Raw genomic sequence first — 18,452 nt, 5'->3', positions numbered from 1 at the left:
GTCCAATCGCGCATCTCACGGGCTACAATGAAAATTCCATACTGATTTGACAAATGCTAACCATTTCAGCAATGTCCCTTAATATGGACAGTCGTGATTGTTTATGCAAGAAAAGGTACAATAAAAATTTTAATCCATCGGGTTGTGTAGGAAAATCATGGTTTCTACATCACTTTTGTTAGGCAATAGGAGCCATCCCATCCGTGGCAAGGAACATGAGCGCCAGTAGAAAAAAAAAACCAAGGATGGATTGGATCACTGTTAAAATAACGACACCCAAGTGGGTTTATTCACCTCTTAAGACCATATATATGACTCATGTTCCACGTACGTTAATAAGAGGTATTTTTGATATTTTCCTCGTGAGGTTAAAATTTTCAGGATAAGCTATGCAGGGTTTAAGGGAGGGTTATGAATTTTGGAGAGAAAAATAGGAGTTTTTTCTTGAACAACAAGGGTTTTAAAAGGAGAGTTTTTTTTTTTTCTTGAAGGCTTGATTGAAGACTCTAATGTTTCTAGAGAGGTGTTTCAAGGTTTTCTCCTCTATGTTTCAAAGGTGAGAAGATTCATTGCTTGCACTGCAATGGTGGAATGTTTTAAGCTTGAATTTAGGAAGGTAATGTTGTATTCTTGAAGAATGTACGCAGTTACTTAATATTTGTAATCTCTCATTGGTATAATGGATTTTTCTTTGCTGAATTGTAAATGTACCTCAATTGGTGAACCACGTATATATCTCGTGTTCATGTGTGATTGTGTGTGATTGAGTTTTCTCCATTATCTTTTTTTTTTTTAATTATTATTTATTGTACACAATGATTACATTTTTGGTGCGTCATTAAAATCCAAGGGATGTTTGATTTTGGTGGTATGTTCCTCGGGCGGTGGTTCTAATTGCATCAAGTGGTTGGTGGTAGTTTTAATCGCTTCAAATATCATGTTTAGATGTTGGCCTAGGAAATGTGGAACAAGAATTATGGTGTTGTGAGCTGCTGTCAAAAGCTAATGGACTGTTTGTTTTTTTAATTCCCTTTTCTAAATACATATAAATAAGAAATAATTATTCACCTATGTAATTGGTGCCTCTTCATTTTCAATGTTGAAGTTGAGGGTGGGCCTCAAACCAAGGATGCAAAAAATGTTAGGCCACTGTGATGTATTTGGCTTATCCATGTCGTCCATCTATTATGCTAATTATTTTTAGGGCATGAGCCTAAAAATGAAGCAAATCTAAAGCTAAAGCGAACCACACCATGAGAAACGGTGGGAATTGAATGCACACTATTAAAAATTTATTAAGGCTTCAAAAGTTTTGGATCAATCTAGTATGTTTGTTTTCCCCTTACCTATGTCTATATGATTTTATGAAAAAAAAAAAAAAGAAAGGTAACAAATAAACACCAATGTGGGCGTAGGAAGGAAGTAACTTTCGATTGTGGACGTTTTAAACCCAATGGTAAGTGTGGTGTGGCCCACTTGAGATTTGGATCTCCTATTTTTTTGGCTCATGCCCTAAAATGTTTCGATAGAAAGGATGGATGACTTGGATAAATCACATACATCATAGTGGGGCTAACAAAATTAATTAACTCCTTTCGTACTGATTTTTTAGACAAAATACCCCTTGCTTTCAAACAAGATAAAGAGAAATAATTAGTTATTTTCAGCTATTTACTGGTGAAATGAAAAGTCAAACCACCCCTAAGTGGGCTTACAATGATGTTTGTGAGAAATTTCTGCTGTTCATCGATTTCGCACAATCATGTTAGGACGTGAGCTAATAAATGAGACGAAGTACAAATAGACTTAACTCTAAATGAATATGATTCAGCATAGATGATCCCGACTTCGTGTGACTTGACTTGATTTGGTAACCCGATGCAACTCAGCCCGAACTCGAATGAAAGGCTTTCCCCAACGCTTGTAAAAACTCCTGAGCTGACCCATAACAACCTCAAAGGTTGCTGATTATAAATGGGCCCAAAACATATCAAATTCATATTACAACTATATTGTGGAATTGACGGATCGTTTATGTATCAACAATGGAGATTCAATAACATAAACTGAAAGCATACTTGACTGGGAAGACATTCTCAATGCCTCGATATCACCGACGAGAATCTTAATCTTCCGCACCTCACACCTTTAGGAGAACCTTCAATGAGACTGGGGTTTTCTCGCTTGTGTTGGTGAGGGAACTAAGACATATATTTATAAGAAAGAAGGCTAGAAGCTTACCCATCACACTTCTTTCTTTTAGGGTCTCCACACTGTAGGTTTCCATATCCGGCTTAATAACCATATATAGGGACCGCGGTTCAAGCGTCTCACTCCAAACCTATTTACAATTATCACAACTGTAATGGGGCCAAGTGAATTGCTTAATCTAAATAATCCAACGGTCAGATCTGAATCGATGATCATGTGTGGCCCACCTGAAAGAAGTCTTACATTCTTCCACTTAGGCTACACTAATCTCCGAAAGAAAACAAAACATTTTAATTTATTCGTGAAAACAATTTTGAAAAATGTATTTGCTTTTGAAATCTCCCAATGGACGCCATACTAAATTTCAAAACAATATCATTGGATAATTATGAGCAATGCTTATTAGATCCAGTCCATCAAAACTATAGATATTGAATTGTGGTAGCCAACACAACATTTATACATTTCGAAGTTTGATGAATCACGGTCACGAATACCAATAGCCTCAATGACATGTATCAAAGATATGGGGTGTGGTATGAAGATTGCATGTCTAATGTGATCACACTTGCCTATCTTTAAGTGGTCTATCTGAACGTATCACCAAGACACAAACCAAAGTCTTATTTACTCAAAACTAAAAGTGCACACTGAAGGAGAAGCAAGATATAAACTGAATAACAGAAACATCATTGCATATAAAGGAGATCTCTGAAATGTCTGTACATAATTGGATAAAAAACTGAAAACTCTCACTACTGAAATACATCCTTGGGATTTAAAACTCCCATAAACGTCACATATTCTTTAAAGAGTGTAATATGAAGACCGTTAGTGAGAAGATCTGTTATCATCTACCTCGTGCCGATGAGTTCTACAGACACCTTCAATGCCGAAGTCGGCGAGGCTCACTGAGTCGGCCCAAGGGGGTGGCCCGGTTGAATCAATCAGCGACTCCCCACATCTGCTCCTTCTCTTTCCTTACTCTCCTACTCCCTTCCCGACCCAATTTGAAAGCCCATATAATCTAGCAGCAATACTGGAAAAACGACAGTCAAATGGCCTGAAGAGTCGACTCAATCTCGACTCGGTGAAACTAGATAACAACTGACACGCTCTATCTTTCTGCTTCTTCTTCTTCTTCTTCCTCTCTATCTCTCTTTTTATTCTTTCTTCTCTCCAATCCATTGTGAAAACTACTCTAATGTTGTTTTGGGCACGAAGAAATCTTGTAATTATTTTGGGTTTCGTCAGCCATACATGTGGGATTGTGTTGAATGGTTATGATTTTTATAATGAACGGTTTAGATTAACTGGAGCGTACCTCTATCAGATCATCGACGCTGATTTGGAATGAAGGATTTGAACATTGATTTTGGTGTGTTGGATGGCTTTCGTCCGTGTTATCGCGCACGCATGAGCAGAGGTACCCGTGCGAACTTCGCCATCATGATCAGATTTGTGAGACCGACAGTTTGGACGGTCTGGATTATCCCATAGTGGGCCAATTCGATTAGTGATGGGTAGTTACTGGGCTGATGTGGAAACAACACGGGCTCGTGTTTGAGCCATCTTCCACGGGAAGGAAATCAGATTTAAAATCTCGATCGACGTTGTGCGGTTGTACGTCCACCAGTGCACACCTAGTTAAGGTGGGGTCGATAGTGATTTTAAGAAGAAATCCACTCCATCCATCCATTTTTTCTGGCCTAGTTGGGCCATGGATCCGAGAATAAGGTTGATCTACAACTCATGTGGGCTATAACTCGAGAGACAGTGGGGTCCATCTTGATGGATGGCTTGAATAATCCTGTTAGGATGAGGATTTGGCTCTAACTTGATCAAAGGTTAAGGCCTGCCCTTTGAATGGTTTGGATCTTAGAATGATAACCTTAAACAACCAGTTTCATAATTAAATTGTTGAATTTGAAGTCAACGGTTGAAAAAGCTTGATATATGGATGAAGAGTATTCTTGACGGTTGGATTGATGTTTGATTGAGTATGCAAGCCGTATCATGGTAGGGCCCACAAAGCACCCAATAGCACCGACCTCGGTAGTGGAGGGGTCCCTACCGAATCCCAGTCCAACTTCAAGGTAATGAAAAACAGGACGTACTTAAAAACGCTGGCAGGGCATTGTCCCGTACGAGGAATGCTGCTGTCATCATCAGCAACGGTTCACTTCGCTGACGCGCAGGATTCTCCACATGCGTGGGCCATCTTTCACCCATCCAAACCGATGATCTGATGGGTCTCACCATGATTAAGGGATGCTCACGAAATGTCGGAAATTGGATGGCCACAAACCTACCATATTTCGCCATTTTTTTTATTTTTTTTACTGAGAGTGGACCACTTACGGTACGTTGTTTTTTTTTTTTTTTTAAACACACGAACACACACCTCACACACCCACGCTGGTGGAGTTTCACCACCTATGGGTACTCGAACCCGTGACCTGGAGTTGAAACTCCTGAGAGTCTACCACCCACGGTACTTATCATCTCATCAATTTATCAGTCGGCCCTCAAAAGGGGGTTTTGGACCATCCGATTTTTCAGATGGGCCCCAAAAGGTCTATCAGTTGAACCATGGGCCCCCATATATAGGAATGTGGACTTTTGCTGTACGAGTTCTCCTGACCGTCTGTTTTCAGGCCAGCACATAAAAGGTTTGACGCCGTTTAATCTAGAAAACTTGAAGGGAATTGCACATTTACAATGGGTCAGAGAAGATCTACGGTTTGGATAGAGGACCCACTTTCTTAAATCTGCACTTCTACTTCTGATCCGGACACTGCAATTCTTGATCCGTCTGCATCAAATAGTGAAGTTATCCTACCCATCTATTTTGTACCAGTGGAGCCCTTGTTTGTGTGATCCATACCGTTCATATGATATGGCCCATGGATAGAGCATGCCCAAAGAGAGATATTAGATGCTTATAACAGATCGGAATCCTCTACATCATCTTTTGTAGGAAGAGCCTGCAACCGGAGCTCTATGGGCCCACCGTGATGTTTGTTCGATATCCACCCCGTCCATCCGTTAATAAATCTCATGTTATGACCTGATCCCAGTTATCAGGACGATCCAAAACTCAAGTGGACCACACTGCTTGAATTTAGACGTTTTAGGCACACGTGTTTTGGATGGAGCTGTTTATCTTATTATTTTTATTAATATTATATATTCTTCAGTGAACTTGTGGTGCCAAAACTGTTGGACGGCAATAAATTTCACACGCGTCAGGGTGGGCCCCACAAGTGTAAATTGGACCCTCTGATTCCTCTAACACGTGTAGATGGTGTGGGCCAGTAACGAGACGGTGATGGTGGAATCTGAGAGCGGCCGCTTTAACACGTTCAGAAAGAGAAAAACATTAATACTCTAGCAGAGTGTGATGGATGATACGCAGGCACTTAGAAATTACATACATGGCACACAAATATCCAAATAAAACTGTCCAAACCATGTTACCCAGTATATATGTATCATAAATAATAAAAAATCAAGCTTACAAGATTATCTGAACATCATACTGGTAGCCATTTATTGGACGGTTATAAATGAAAAGCATCCAACAGTTCTATTTCCACCAACAACTGTCTACGAATCAGAGATGAGACTTGATTAATCAATCTGATCTTTCCATTTTGTAACTTGAAAACTGACGGATACAAAATCTAGTCAGTCACGTATACAATTTCGGAAGGCATGCGTATGATGCGAAGTACGAAACCCGAGTACCGTGTAAGTCCTCGTTCAAAAAAACAGTACACGTCTGCATGCAAGAGATTTTGTTCCCTTTCCGTGTCCGCCTCGGCAGCCGAGCCGCTAAGTGCAGCACGCGGCTCGGCGGCACGGACCAGACCCGACTCTGTCCTAATGCAGGCGGCTCTCTGATACGAGGTCTTGTACACGTCATTTCGTCCTTCTCATCTGCCACTCTGACCTTTACACGTTTCGGATCCATCGCGACCCACTTCGCCACGTGTCGAGATCGGGATAGGGAGGATCTGAGATTTTGCTTTTGCTTCTTATTTCCAAAACTAACCTTCGTGAAGTATGAAATGTCTGTTGTGTCCTTTTGTGATGGAGAATGTACACTTGCAGTCGTGGTTCACTTATCATGACCGTTGGTTTGTTAGGGCCTGATCTGGATGGATCGTGTCCGGAAAGTCTCGTTGCTGGGGGACGCCAGTCTCTAACTGGGAACGGGCAGGAGCTTTGAGTGGCCACCGTGATGTATGGGTCTTATCTACACCGTCCATCCATTTTTTTCGTTTCATTTTAGGGTATAAGATAAAAAATTTTGAGGTAGATCCATGTTCAAGTGGACTACACAATGGGGATTAAACTCTTACCGTTGAAAACATCTGAGGGGCCACAGAAGTTTTTGATGGAGCTGATATTTGTGTTTTCTCTTCATCTAGGTCCACGTAACCTTATGAATAGGTTGGATGGCAAATAAACATTACGGTGGGCCTTAGAAAATTTTCAACGGTGAGAATCATTATCACTGCTGCTTCCTGGGTGTGGTCCACTTGAGCCTCGGATATACCTAATTTTTGGTATTGTATGCTAAAATGATACGAAAAAATGGATGGACGGTGTTGATAAGTCCCATACATCACGGTGGCCACTCAAAGCTCCTATCCGTTCCCAGCTGGAGATGGCGGGGTAGGACCCAATCCGCGTCCGATTGCGTGATGACACTGCCACCACCGAGCTCCGTGGTGTGAGGACTCTCCTGGCCAAGCACGATGTATGTGTTTTATCCAGTCTGTCCATCCGTTTTGCCATCTCATTTTAGGCCATAAGCCGAAATTTGAAGCTCATCCACAGTTTAAGTGGACCACACCAGGAAACGGTGGGAATAACGATGTCCACCGTTGAAACCATCTTAAGGCCTACGATGATGTTTATTTGTCATCCAACCTTGTAGGAAGGTCATACAGACCTTATTGAAAGGAAAACCTTACTATTAGCTGGATCCAAAACTTGTGTGGCCCCCTGTAGGTTTTCAACGGTAGGTAGGCGTTCACTTTATAATGTTTTATGTGGCTGTTCATTTGAGCATCCTTCCGTGGTGTTGCCCATTTGCGCTTTCGATATGGTAGCGGATTGTACGGTGTGTCACAGACCACTAACCTCAGCCAACAACTTTTGTGGGATCCACCGCGATTTATAATTACAATTACAAAAGTGGTAAAATCACACATTAATATAAAATTATGTATAGTGGTTTGGTTTTCTTATTTTACTCCTTACGGACGCACTCTCATTAAGTGTACCGGTATTCACTATTAGATGTTTTAAATCAGGTTCATCTCTAACTTTTACAACCCTACACAATGACGTACCACGTACTCATTCATGTATATGGCATACACAAGAGCTTACCACGTACACACTCGTGTCGATGGCATATATAAGAACTTACTTATCATACGCTACCGCTGGAGGCTTTCATAAGAGATTTTAGTTGGTTTTCTATCCGCTAATCAACAATCTTGGTCCTAGTTAAGGGACCTACATTTACTTCCATCGGAAGCTCCCATGGAAACTAACACATACATACTAGGGTCCAGTGAATTCTACTTTACACAAAAGCCTAGGTCCTACACAATAACCTATCGAGTTTAGGTTATAAATTTTTACCATCAATCCTACAAAAGAAAAGAGAGTATGGACTCACTAATTGACACTTATCGAATTGAGTCCCTTCATGCGTTGTCTTAAATTGCTTGATCGATGCTCTCCCGTTCTTCAATTAAATCTCATTTTTCTTCATCGATCGTAGACACTGATCATTTATAAATGCTTCTACTTCAAGATCAAACACATTGCATGCAATGTTACATTGATGTAACCAATGTGATGAGAGGTTAGGTGAATCTCCTACAATATATGTGAATGTTGTAATTTACTAGGGGATTCACCTAGATGGGTGTTTTAGAGGGTTCAAATAAGAATTTGACTATTGGTTGAAGTATAACCTCTAGAACAATGTGGAGATTAAGTTTATCTTCTTCATTAAAGTTGAAATCTTCTTTCAAGTGACGAATCATGAGGAAGATGACTTACATCTCATGGTATTAGAGGTTTGGAATGTGGAAAATGAGTAGGGAATTTTCTAAGTTTTTATTGTATAAAAAACTCATACTCTTATCCAAGAACTGAATGCCCTATATAAAGGAATCAAGTTCCAATGGTAAAAAATGGGCAGAAAATAGTTGGTTCAATTGATCGATCAAACTTTCCTTCGATGGAATCGAAATTTAGATGTTGTGATCGAAGGGTATTAGAAGTGAATCCGATTCTCTTCAAAGGGAACGAGTTAGAATTGATTGATGATGGGGTCAAAAAGACCCATGTGACTGGTGGGCTGTTGTGCATTGTGAACGGAATGGGTGGCCCTTTTATGAAAAAGGTGGGCTAACAAATCTTCTAGCCTTCTCATGCCGAGGGCTAGATCGACTACCAATGGGATGACTGTGGGCTGCTAGGCTAGTGTCCTGGGCGAATATGGAGGAGATGTCAAGGCATCTTCTTGGACTGACATGGTCGCATGTGCACGAGTTTGGATAATGCTTTGGTATGTGTTCATTGACTAGGCAAGGTGGCGAACCCGTAATTAATTTTTAAGCGTAATGGTTGCAGACTGGCTACTATCTTCTATTTTGGTTCACTGCACGATCTTAGTTTTTTGTATTTTCTTTTATATATATATATATATATATATATATAAAGTGAACGTGCGAAATGGAAATGTCATGGAAATGCAGGAGTGGTGCACACTAGAATGCAGGATGCTCATAGGATAGTGAAAGGACTAGTTTGCACTAGAGTGCAGGATGCAATAAGGAAAGCAAATGGACCAGTTTGCACTGGAATACAGAATGTAGGCAATAAAGTAAAAGGAATTAGTTTACGCTGGAATGCAGGATACGAATAAGAAAATAAAATGGACTAGTGTAAACTGAAAAGTTAGCCGGTTAATCCATTAGTATGTTAGCATTGGACCAATAAAGTCTAGAACGATGGAAGTTAGAGAATTCCCTGAAAATCGTAAAGTGACGCAGGGATGAACATGATGAGGTCGATCACTGTCTTCCTCAAGGATAACTACTCCGAATCCACGGAGCTTCTCTAAACTCCTCATAGAGACTTCTCGAATCCATGAGGAAAGAAATTAAGAAAATAGAAATAAATTTTAATAAATTTGAAATTTAATTGATTGATTGAAATAAACGAGTTTACAACTCTTTAAATAGGAATACCAAGCAATGGGAAAGAAATCAGAAATAAACTAAAACTAAAACTCCTAGAAATTCATAACTTACCATAAATAGTAAATTTACTTTTTATAGTAAGTTTCATATGTCGCTTAACCATGTTATTCTCCTAATTATTCTAAGCACTTTTCATGTTGGACACAACTCCTAAAGCCCAATAGATGAAGAGTTATAATCAAACTAAAACTTACAATTTATAGTAAAAACGGAACTAAACATGGAATTCAGCCGTTGATATGATGGAATCTCACAAATTCAGCATGGGTAACCCGACTATGCCAGGTTGGTTGGCTAAAGTAGCTCGTCTTACCCCAAAATCATATATGGTACATTGAGTAACTCATTCCGGTATGCGAGATATGCCTGTTTTAAGGTTCTGATGGTCTTGATGACTTCCGTCTCTGATCGGGCCTTCTCTGATCCACCTTAGGCATGAAAGTGTCCGCGACCTGCTCTACATCAGTTCCCTCCACTTCAAAAGAACTCGTCGTCGAGTTCTCGTGCTGCTTCAGTTCATGATACTCGGTCTGGTGCGCCGTAACGATACTCGAATCAAAAGTTATGATCAATTTATGGTCCTTCTTTTGGTCCAACCGTGGTAAGATTGTATCTGTGACACGTTCTACATCAGACCCCTCCGCTTGGAAAAAACTCATTCTCGAATTACTCAAGGGACTTGGTTCATAATTCTGAGATAACTTTTGATGTCGATGTTTATTAGCTATTTTCTTGTACTTGACATTAAACTCTTGAGCTATCACAATACACGTACTCATGCTTTCCTTGACTTGACTAGTATCGATCAAATCCGTCACTTCTGCCTTCAAGATCTGACATTCTTTGTAACTCACTTGACAGTGAAGGTGGTTGGGCAAGCTAGCCCCAAGGATAAGGCTTATGTGATGTTTGATGTCCCTCATGGGGGGGGGGGGGGAATCCATTGAGTATTATACATAATAATCCATTAAAACTATGAAGTTCGGCCTTACCTTGATATTATCTTTCAATATGATCTGGAACGATCTCCTCCATAGACTGGTTGTCGGGCAAAGCCGTCATCGAGGTCCTAGTCGCTAGAACTCGCACTATCTGGTATAGCCCTAGATTCACCACTGGTAGTGCTCTACGAAAATCGAGGTTGTATTGTATAGCAACCACGGGCAGTTGAGCATCACATAGGACTCGTGGCGGAATTAACGCATTCGCAATACGGTTGAGGGTTATCTGCAGCCCTTGCATGGTCAACTGACTCTCTCGGTGGAAAGCTTCCATTCTTTCCAAAAGATAATGAATCCCTGAATTACCGTACACAAGATTTTGGTTCATACATTTGTTGTTTGTCATCGGCCCGAGGGAAGTTCTCGCTCTGATACTAATTGACGCAGGGATGAACGTGATGAGGTCGATCACCGTCTTTCTTAAGTATAACTACACCGAATCCATGGATCTTCTCTGAACTCCTCATAGAGACTTCTCGAATCCACGGGGAAAGAAAGCAAGAAAATAGAAATAAATTCTAATAAATTCAAAATTTAATTGATTGATTGAAATAAATGAGTTCACAACCTTTTAAATAGGGATACCAAGCAATAAGAAAGAAATTAGAAGCAAACTAAAACTAAAACTCCTAAAAATTCGTAACTTATTATAAATAATAAATTTACTTTTTTATAGTAAGTTTCATATGTGGTTTAACCACGTTATTCTCATAATTATTCTAAGCACTTTTCATGTTGGACACAACTCTTAAAGCTCAACGGATGAAAAGTTATAAGCAAACTAAAACTTATTATTTATAGTAAAAACGGAATTAAACATATAATTCGGTCGTCAATATGATGGAATCTAGCAAATTTGGCATAGGCAACCCGGCGTAGTTGTGTTGGTTGGCTAAAGTAGCTTGTCCTACTCCAAAATCATATATGGTACATCGAGTAACTCATTCCGGTTTGCGAGATATGTCTGTTTTAAGGTTCTAATAGGCTTGATGACTTCTGTCTCTAATCGGACCTTCTCTGATCCATCTTGGACATGAAAGTGTTCGCGACCCGCTCTACATCATAAAGTCACATGTTTCAAATCGGGCATTAACTAGCGGCAAATCTCCAGTGAAGTTGTCATTCTGTGAACACCATCCATCGTGCGAATATGCACGCATGGCAGAATAATGCCCACGCTTTTCTTGATTTTTTCTATCTATCAGTTATAGCTTTATTTGATTGAATGTGGGGTTAACTCAAGGGTGAAAATGCGTTTGACTTCGAGTCGTCACTTGCCAAATGAAGTTTCGAAATTTACGGCCGAATAGAAATCATAGAATCGCTTACGTGTTGGAGAATTATAAGATTTTCCAACTCAAGTGACTCCTGTAATTGGTCTACACTCGTGGATTCTAAGTAAAAGCCTTAGGTACGAAAAATAAAGGAGTTAGGCGCCCTTTTCCACCAGTGCAACGCACAGTCTCTACTTTATAAGGCTGTGCAATTTTTAAGAGGATTCATGGGAACTTCTAGATATAACAAAGTTAAGTCATATTATGCTAAGCTATTGGGCGAAGGTAATCAAAACTAAGGAAAAGAACAAAACATTAGCAAAGTAAAGAAAGCAAATAAAGTTAAGCTACAAACTTTTTAAGGTCCCAATAGGTAAAATATTAAAGAAATGAAAGGAGGGAAAAAAAAAGAAAAAAAAGGCACGAGTGCGTCCTTTTCTGGAAGAAGGGACGGTTACTCCAGCGTTGATGTCATCTGACATGCAAGCATTATAAGAGAAATAGTTTAAAGGACTAATGGTTATTACATATGTGGTTTCCAAAGCCATGAAGGTCGAGATAGTTGGATTCGAACTGAAAAACAGATGCAAGGCGTGTGGACATAGACATCGAGGTTGGCCGCTGCCGTCAGGGTCTCACCCACATATAAGTTTTTTTTTAAATAAAAAAAACAAAAGAAACAGCGATCGCCGTCTGTGGGATTCGAACCCACGACCACATGGTTAAAAGCCATGCGCTCTACCAGCTGAGCTAAGACGGCTATATATTAAGTGTTTGTAATTCTTCTATTTAGTAAAGAATATCAATATCATCTAAAGCACTCCTGCAATAGCTATCATGCTGTAAGTAATCAGCGGGCCCCACAGCTGGGCAACGGTCTGGATTGCATATCAGGGAACCAATATCAACTTGAAATTGATAGAAACCTCCTCATTGGATCTCATTGCATGGGGTCCTAATTTGGTCGGACCCACATATAAGCAACCTCAGGTAGGTAACTGGATCTGGTTCGGGTCTCAACCTTTCAGACCAGGATACAATCGGGTATGGTTGAGTTTCAGGTTAAGTCAAGTTAGATTTTTATAAACCTAGTATATATAGATTAAATATAAATCTGATTATTTTAGCAACAAAATATTGCATGTAAGAGAGCCCATTTATGTCTCCACATGTGTTAAATTGGCACGTGTGAGCAATCTAATCCATTCATCAAGTGGGCTTGGTCATGTAAATGTTCTTATTCGATCCAAAATTAAACTCAAAACTTGGATCCATAGATCCAACTGGTACCTTGACAGGCACTCAGAACTGGATCAGATATGAGTCTTAAGTCTTCGAGAACCGGACCCGGACCCGCTTACAGGTACTTATATGACCTGAACGTAACCGCTAAAGGGCGATTCGAGGCTTATGTTGGGAGTTGGGACTAACCTTGAGATGGGCTTTTGATATGTAACCCCAAGGCCCATCACATGATCGGATTCGGGTCTAGGTCTTCAAGAATGAGACTCGAACGTGGCTAGCCCTGTTATGGGTACTTTGATGGACCCGTTAACGGACTACTCACCCAAGAGCGATTCGAAGCTTATGTTGGTAGTTGGGACAAACCAGGAGATGGGCCACTGTGAAAGCCCACGGCCCATCAGAATTACAAAATCCTAGATGGGGTTGATTCTTTTACAAGAGTTTCGAACTGGGAAAAAGGCTAACCATTCACCCTAACAGTGGTTTGGGTTAGCAGCCGTTGGATCAGGTGCTAGTGGCCCACCTGCATTGAATTGCAATCCAACAGTGGTGATCCACACCGGCAAAGCTCTTGTGGTGGGGGCAACGACCCTAAAAAGGGTAAAGAGAAATGGAGGACTAAATTTTAGAGATGTACACCAGTTAGCTAACCCCATATCAAACTTGGCATGGCTCAGTCCTCGAGCCTGACTGGCCAGCCCGGTCATTTTCTCAAACACATAAAGTGCATCTTTAATTTCTTACATAATGCAAAAAGTATCAGCAGTTTACAAGTATTTTATCAAACACTTAGCGGGCAGTATCAAAATCAAGATATGAGAGTAATTTTATAACATAGTTTATTTTTTAGTAATTTGTTTCTTATCCATTCCTTGCAACTAGCCAATCCCATGGAGAATGCACAGACACAAAACAACACTTCGTTGACTCATTTCATCAAACATTGTGAGCAGCGTCAATATCAAAATAACCGAGTTACTGAGCCAATTCGATTCGATCTGAGTCAATTCGAATTGAGGTTCAATCCGAGTCGAGTCAAGCTTGCCTGAAAATTTTTCGAGCTCCAAAATCCAGCTCAACTCGGTGCAAATCCAATTTCAATCTGAGGCAAGTCGGGCTTTTCCGAGTTGAGTCGAGCGAGCTGACCAAGCTAACTCGACTCGCGTACAGCTCCAGGAATAATTCCTAACCATGGGTGGATCAGTGGCCTACAACATTGACGGACTAGCAGAAAAGAACATACCAATGGTCCAAACATAAAGAAGAGTTCAAAGGAATCCCCATCCACAAAGCACCTACTGGATCAACGGTGTGGATCAATTAATCATGGGTCCCACTTGTGTGAAATGGATCATGGATCATGGCACCATTCACGTTCCAACGCATCAGCATTCTACAATTCCCTTGATCCACACATCAGGTGGGACCCATCACTTCTGGGGAATGGTGAATAGGCCATCCAGAGTGGGGCCCATCAAACCAACGTTTGAATAAGAGAACCAACTCAAGCAGACTGTCAGTATTCTCAAATAGGGCATCGTATAATGCATCATCAGCATTGTTAGTAAAATGAACGGTTCTGATTCACTTATCAATATGACATGCTACAAGGGACCCCAAAAAAAAAAAAAAAACAGGCGAGGGGCTACTATGTTGAATCTTGAATGGGAACTAACGTGAGTTTACCACCATATATCTGAGGGATTTGGCTCTCATCAATATCCTCCAACAATGTTGCTTTCAATTTCTTGTTTTCAACAAAAACGATCTGCAAAGTGGCAAGCCAAACAGTTACAAGTTAAGATGAAATAATAATAAATAAATAAAAGAGCCTGGTCACGGTACAACCCATATTACTTGTGGCTGGGTGATCTGTCGATCCGGATCCTCCATTTAGGCGTCCCTATTGTGGATGGAAATGTTTCAAAATAGACAATGTGGATGATCCTAGCCATTGGATGAGCAGCCTTCAAAGCTAGTGGAGTTCATAAAACTCATCTACGGTTGATATTTATTTAGAGAAAGTGAAGAAAAAGTGATGGATAGGATTATATAACGTGTGATTTTTGAAACATGAGCTATCTATGATGAGGCCCAATAGATGGATGATCCAGATTGACATTTCGCCTGCTAATTGTACAGTGGAGAAATAGCTCCACCATATTCAGGTTTATCTTACAACAATAAAAAAAATCTTAAACCAGCAAAATGAGTCAAATGACCCAAAAGATCAGAGTCATTGGATGATCCTAACCATCCAATGTAGGAATGGATCTACCACATTGCCCTTCAACGTAGGTGTATCTGATGTTAGGCCAAAGTGGGCTAGAAACTACAAAGGGACGGCTAGAAGAGTTCAACAGGGATGTGGGGTAGGCCCAATTCATCTTAGGGCTCGTTTGAATGCTTGTAATTGGAATACACTGCCGTCCATATCATATAATAAATGGAATCAATGCGAATTGGAATCTTCAGCTGTGTTTGGATGCCTAATACATTGGAATCCAAAACTTATGTTTGGATGCCTGTAATTGAAATGTAGTAAGTTCATAAGTTTTAATATCCCAAATTAGTATATGTCACATTTGACATAATAATTGCAATAGTATATGTCACATTTGACATAATAATTGCAATAAGCCCATTAAAATATATACTTAGACCAAAAATAAGGAAATTCTGAGACTTAGGTGGGCCATAAAAGTGGGCCCACTTTTGAAAATTAGAATATTTCGATCACTTGCATCCGAATGTCAGCATTTTAAGAGGATTCCAATTCACCTGATTTTGCTGCATTTCATTTGAAATTGATTCCAATTAGCACAACCAAATGACCCTTTTTGGCCCATCTGCATCCATTTATCACCGATTACAACCATTCGCCATCAACCAAACGACTCCTTAATACCTTAGGCCCACTTGGGCCACATCAGCATAAAAAATCACAACTCCATGAGCCAAACCTAATGTACATATGGAAGAGAAATGATACGGTGGACCCGGCAGGGCTAAAATAAGGTAGGGCACCAATGAGTGATGATACTAGGACATGTGGGTCCCGCCTCCCCCGAGAACCAATTCAATCAAAGTATATGTGGGCCCATTAAAAAACAGAATCCGTACCTTCTTCTTGGTGTTCTGATCAATAAATGGGTACACCGTCTTCCATGCGGCCATGAATATGGAAGGTACGTGGACAAGATACAACTTTCCAAGCCTTTCCGGGTAGTAATTCTGCAATGATCAATCCATTATAGGAATTATAATGAATGACACTTCCCACTTACAGCAGCAGACCACAGAAGGCCATAAACAGGTAAAGACCAAAGGAAATGGATCCGTCGGTGTGTCCATGGCCCACCAGCCCAGCCCTGTGAGCGAAGGAATCTGAGTACTCAATCAAAAAGCCTTAATCCTGTTTGGCTGCCACTTAAAAAATGATTTCATCTCATTTTAGTTAACAGTAATTATGTATTGGAGATCGTGCTATTGCCATGCCTCAGTGGTAGACTCTCTGGAGTTTCAGCACAAGATCACGGGTTCGAGCACCCCTTGTGGTGCGAGTGCATGAGAGTGTGGAGGTGGGTGTACGTGCCTGAGTATGTGGGGGAAGGGGGGAAGTTTAAATAAAAAAACAAATAATGATAATAATAATAATAATAACACGTTTGCGACATGAGTGACTCAGTTCAAGTCACGTCGAGTTGAGTTGACTTGGGCGAGTCTTCGATTCAACCCGTCGAGTCTTCCCAAGTTGATGTTGAGTCAGTTCCGGTTCTGAGTTTCCCAGTGACTCTGATCAAAATTTTGTTGAGTCCCAAGTTGAGTCAGCGAGTTTTAGAATTATGAAGAAGAACAAACCTGCATGATGTCAAGAGCTGCTACATACGCACGGATGTCGCTGTTGGAATATCCCCACCCTTCGAGATCTCCAATGGCAATGAACTTTTCCTGTCCACTCGGCATACTACAATGACAAAACCATTTTAATGAAAGAGCACTTAAGTAACTTGGCATCGAGTCAACTCAGCTAAGTTTTGAAGTCATTCATCAAGTATAAAACTATGATCTTAAAATGGGAGTATGGGGTCTGCAACAAGTTGACCATGGTTTGGTGATCCAAAGCATGGATAGAGGATGCCCGAAATTCTTCGACATTGGAAGATCTTACCCATTCAAAAATTGGCCTTCCTTCCAGACTATTGTCATCTGTTTTAACTATCTATTTGTAAGCCACTGAGAGAGTTTTGGGACATCACATTCAGAGTGTGGACACCTAACGTGGGCCCCACTTCAGATGAATGGTACGTGATGAAATTATACACAACCAATGCAATGGGACTCTATAATTCCTCATAAAAACAGAAGAAATTACCTGGCACATATCTTCTCCAGAGTGTATATTACGAAACCTGTAATGACAATCATAGATTCATTATCAGCTGAAATGAAGTCTTCAAGACATTAATATTTGACATTGTACATATAAAACCATCCAAGCTGTCCATTTGGTGCTTCCCAACTTGAAACAGGCCACACCCCAATGCCTTGACAATTGGTTGATCCAGCTATCCAGCTGGTGCATTGAAGATGGATACTAACAGCTGATGGTTCACATTTTAATTAGGGGTCAATTGGAAGATTAGAATGCCTTGATTGAGAGTTTTTGGTATCTCCCATCATTGATGGTCCCACCATATGAACAATTTGTAACAATGAAAGGTGGGCCACACATGTTTATGGTTTGTTGGGCCAAGCTGTGGGGGGTCACACTGAACAAACTAGTCCCCAGCGGGGTACGCTAATCAAAGTTCCTGATCTTGTACACATACCCCCGTCCAACCCCATGGAAACTCATTTGTACCATCTCGTGGGGCCAGTTGCAATTAGTATTCTTCTAATTACAAGGCTTCATTCATCAAGAAAACATACGCTTGAATTCATCTAAATCCCGTTTGGAGGAGAAATGCTTAGCGCCGCAAGCAACTACTATGCGACGACCCTTCTTATCGGATCCTTGCATGAACACCTTCTTATCAGAGAGCTGTTTTTCGATCTCAGCCTCAGCAATGAAACCTTCCGGGACATTGGCCCGCCTCCATTTTAAGTACTTGAGGAATAGGCAAGCAGCTTTCTCAATATCAAGATCACGGGCACGTAGGAATCTCCTGAGCGTCAGATCATCAACTTCCTGCATAGAACACCAGACTCCACTAAATTTGCAAAATATGGAATGTGAGCACAACTAGAATGAAATGAATGGCTAAAGAAAATGTGCACTGCAGATAATTGTATTGAACTGAAGAGTATGGCTGTAAATGGGCCTACGCAAGGTCAGCCCGAGTTTGGCCCATTTAAAACTGGGCCTGAATTTAGGCCCATCCATGGCCCAATGGCCAGAAAGATGGGACCAAGCCCGATCT

At 40.6% G+C, this 18,452-nt stretch overlaps 1 protein-coding gene and 1 non-coding gene across 2 annotated transcripts; both read right to left on the bottom strand.

Moving 5' to 3' along the window:
* Window positions 1-12,471: 12,471 nt before the first annotated feature.
* TRNAK-UUU (transfer RNA lysine (anticodon UUU)) lies at window positions 12,472-12,544 on the bottom strand. The gene has a single exon. It is a non-coding gene; the product is annotated as a tRNA-Lys (tRNA).
* A 1,976-nt stretch (window positions 12,545-14,520) lies between these two features.
* On the bottom strand, window positions 14,521-18,241 carry LOC131246609 (uncharacterized). Its single transcript, XM_058246905.1, has 5 exons — window positions 17,962-18,241; window positions 17,405-17,441; window positions 16,891-16,996; window positions 16,153-16,263; window positions 14,521-14,797 (listed from the first exon to the last, which is right to left on the bottom strand). Exons 1-5 carry the CDS (start codon window positions 18,224-18,226, stop codon window positions 14,678-14,680), a joined length of 639 nt encoding a protein of 212 aa, XP_058102888.1. The 5' UTR covers window positions 18,227-18,241; the 3' UTR covers window positions 14,521-14,677.
* Window positions 18,242-18,452: the final 211 nt, after the last annotated feature.

The sequence above is a fragment of the Magnolia sinica genome, chromosome 5, assembly GCF_029962835.1.
Source record: "Magnolia sinica isolate HGM2019 chromosome 5, MsV1, whole genome shotgun sequence".
Classification (NCBI taxonomy): Eukaryota; Viridiplantae; Streptophyta; class Magnoliopsida; order Magnoliales; family Magnoliaceae; genus Magnolia; species Magnolia sinica.
Note: the sequence above shows the minus strand (reverse complement) of the source record. Positions and strands in the feature narration are given on the sequence as shown.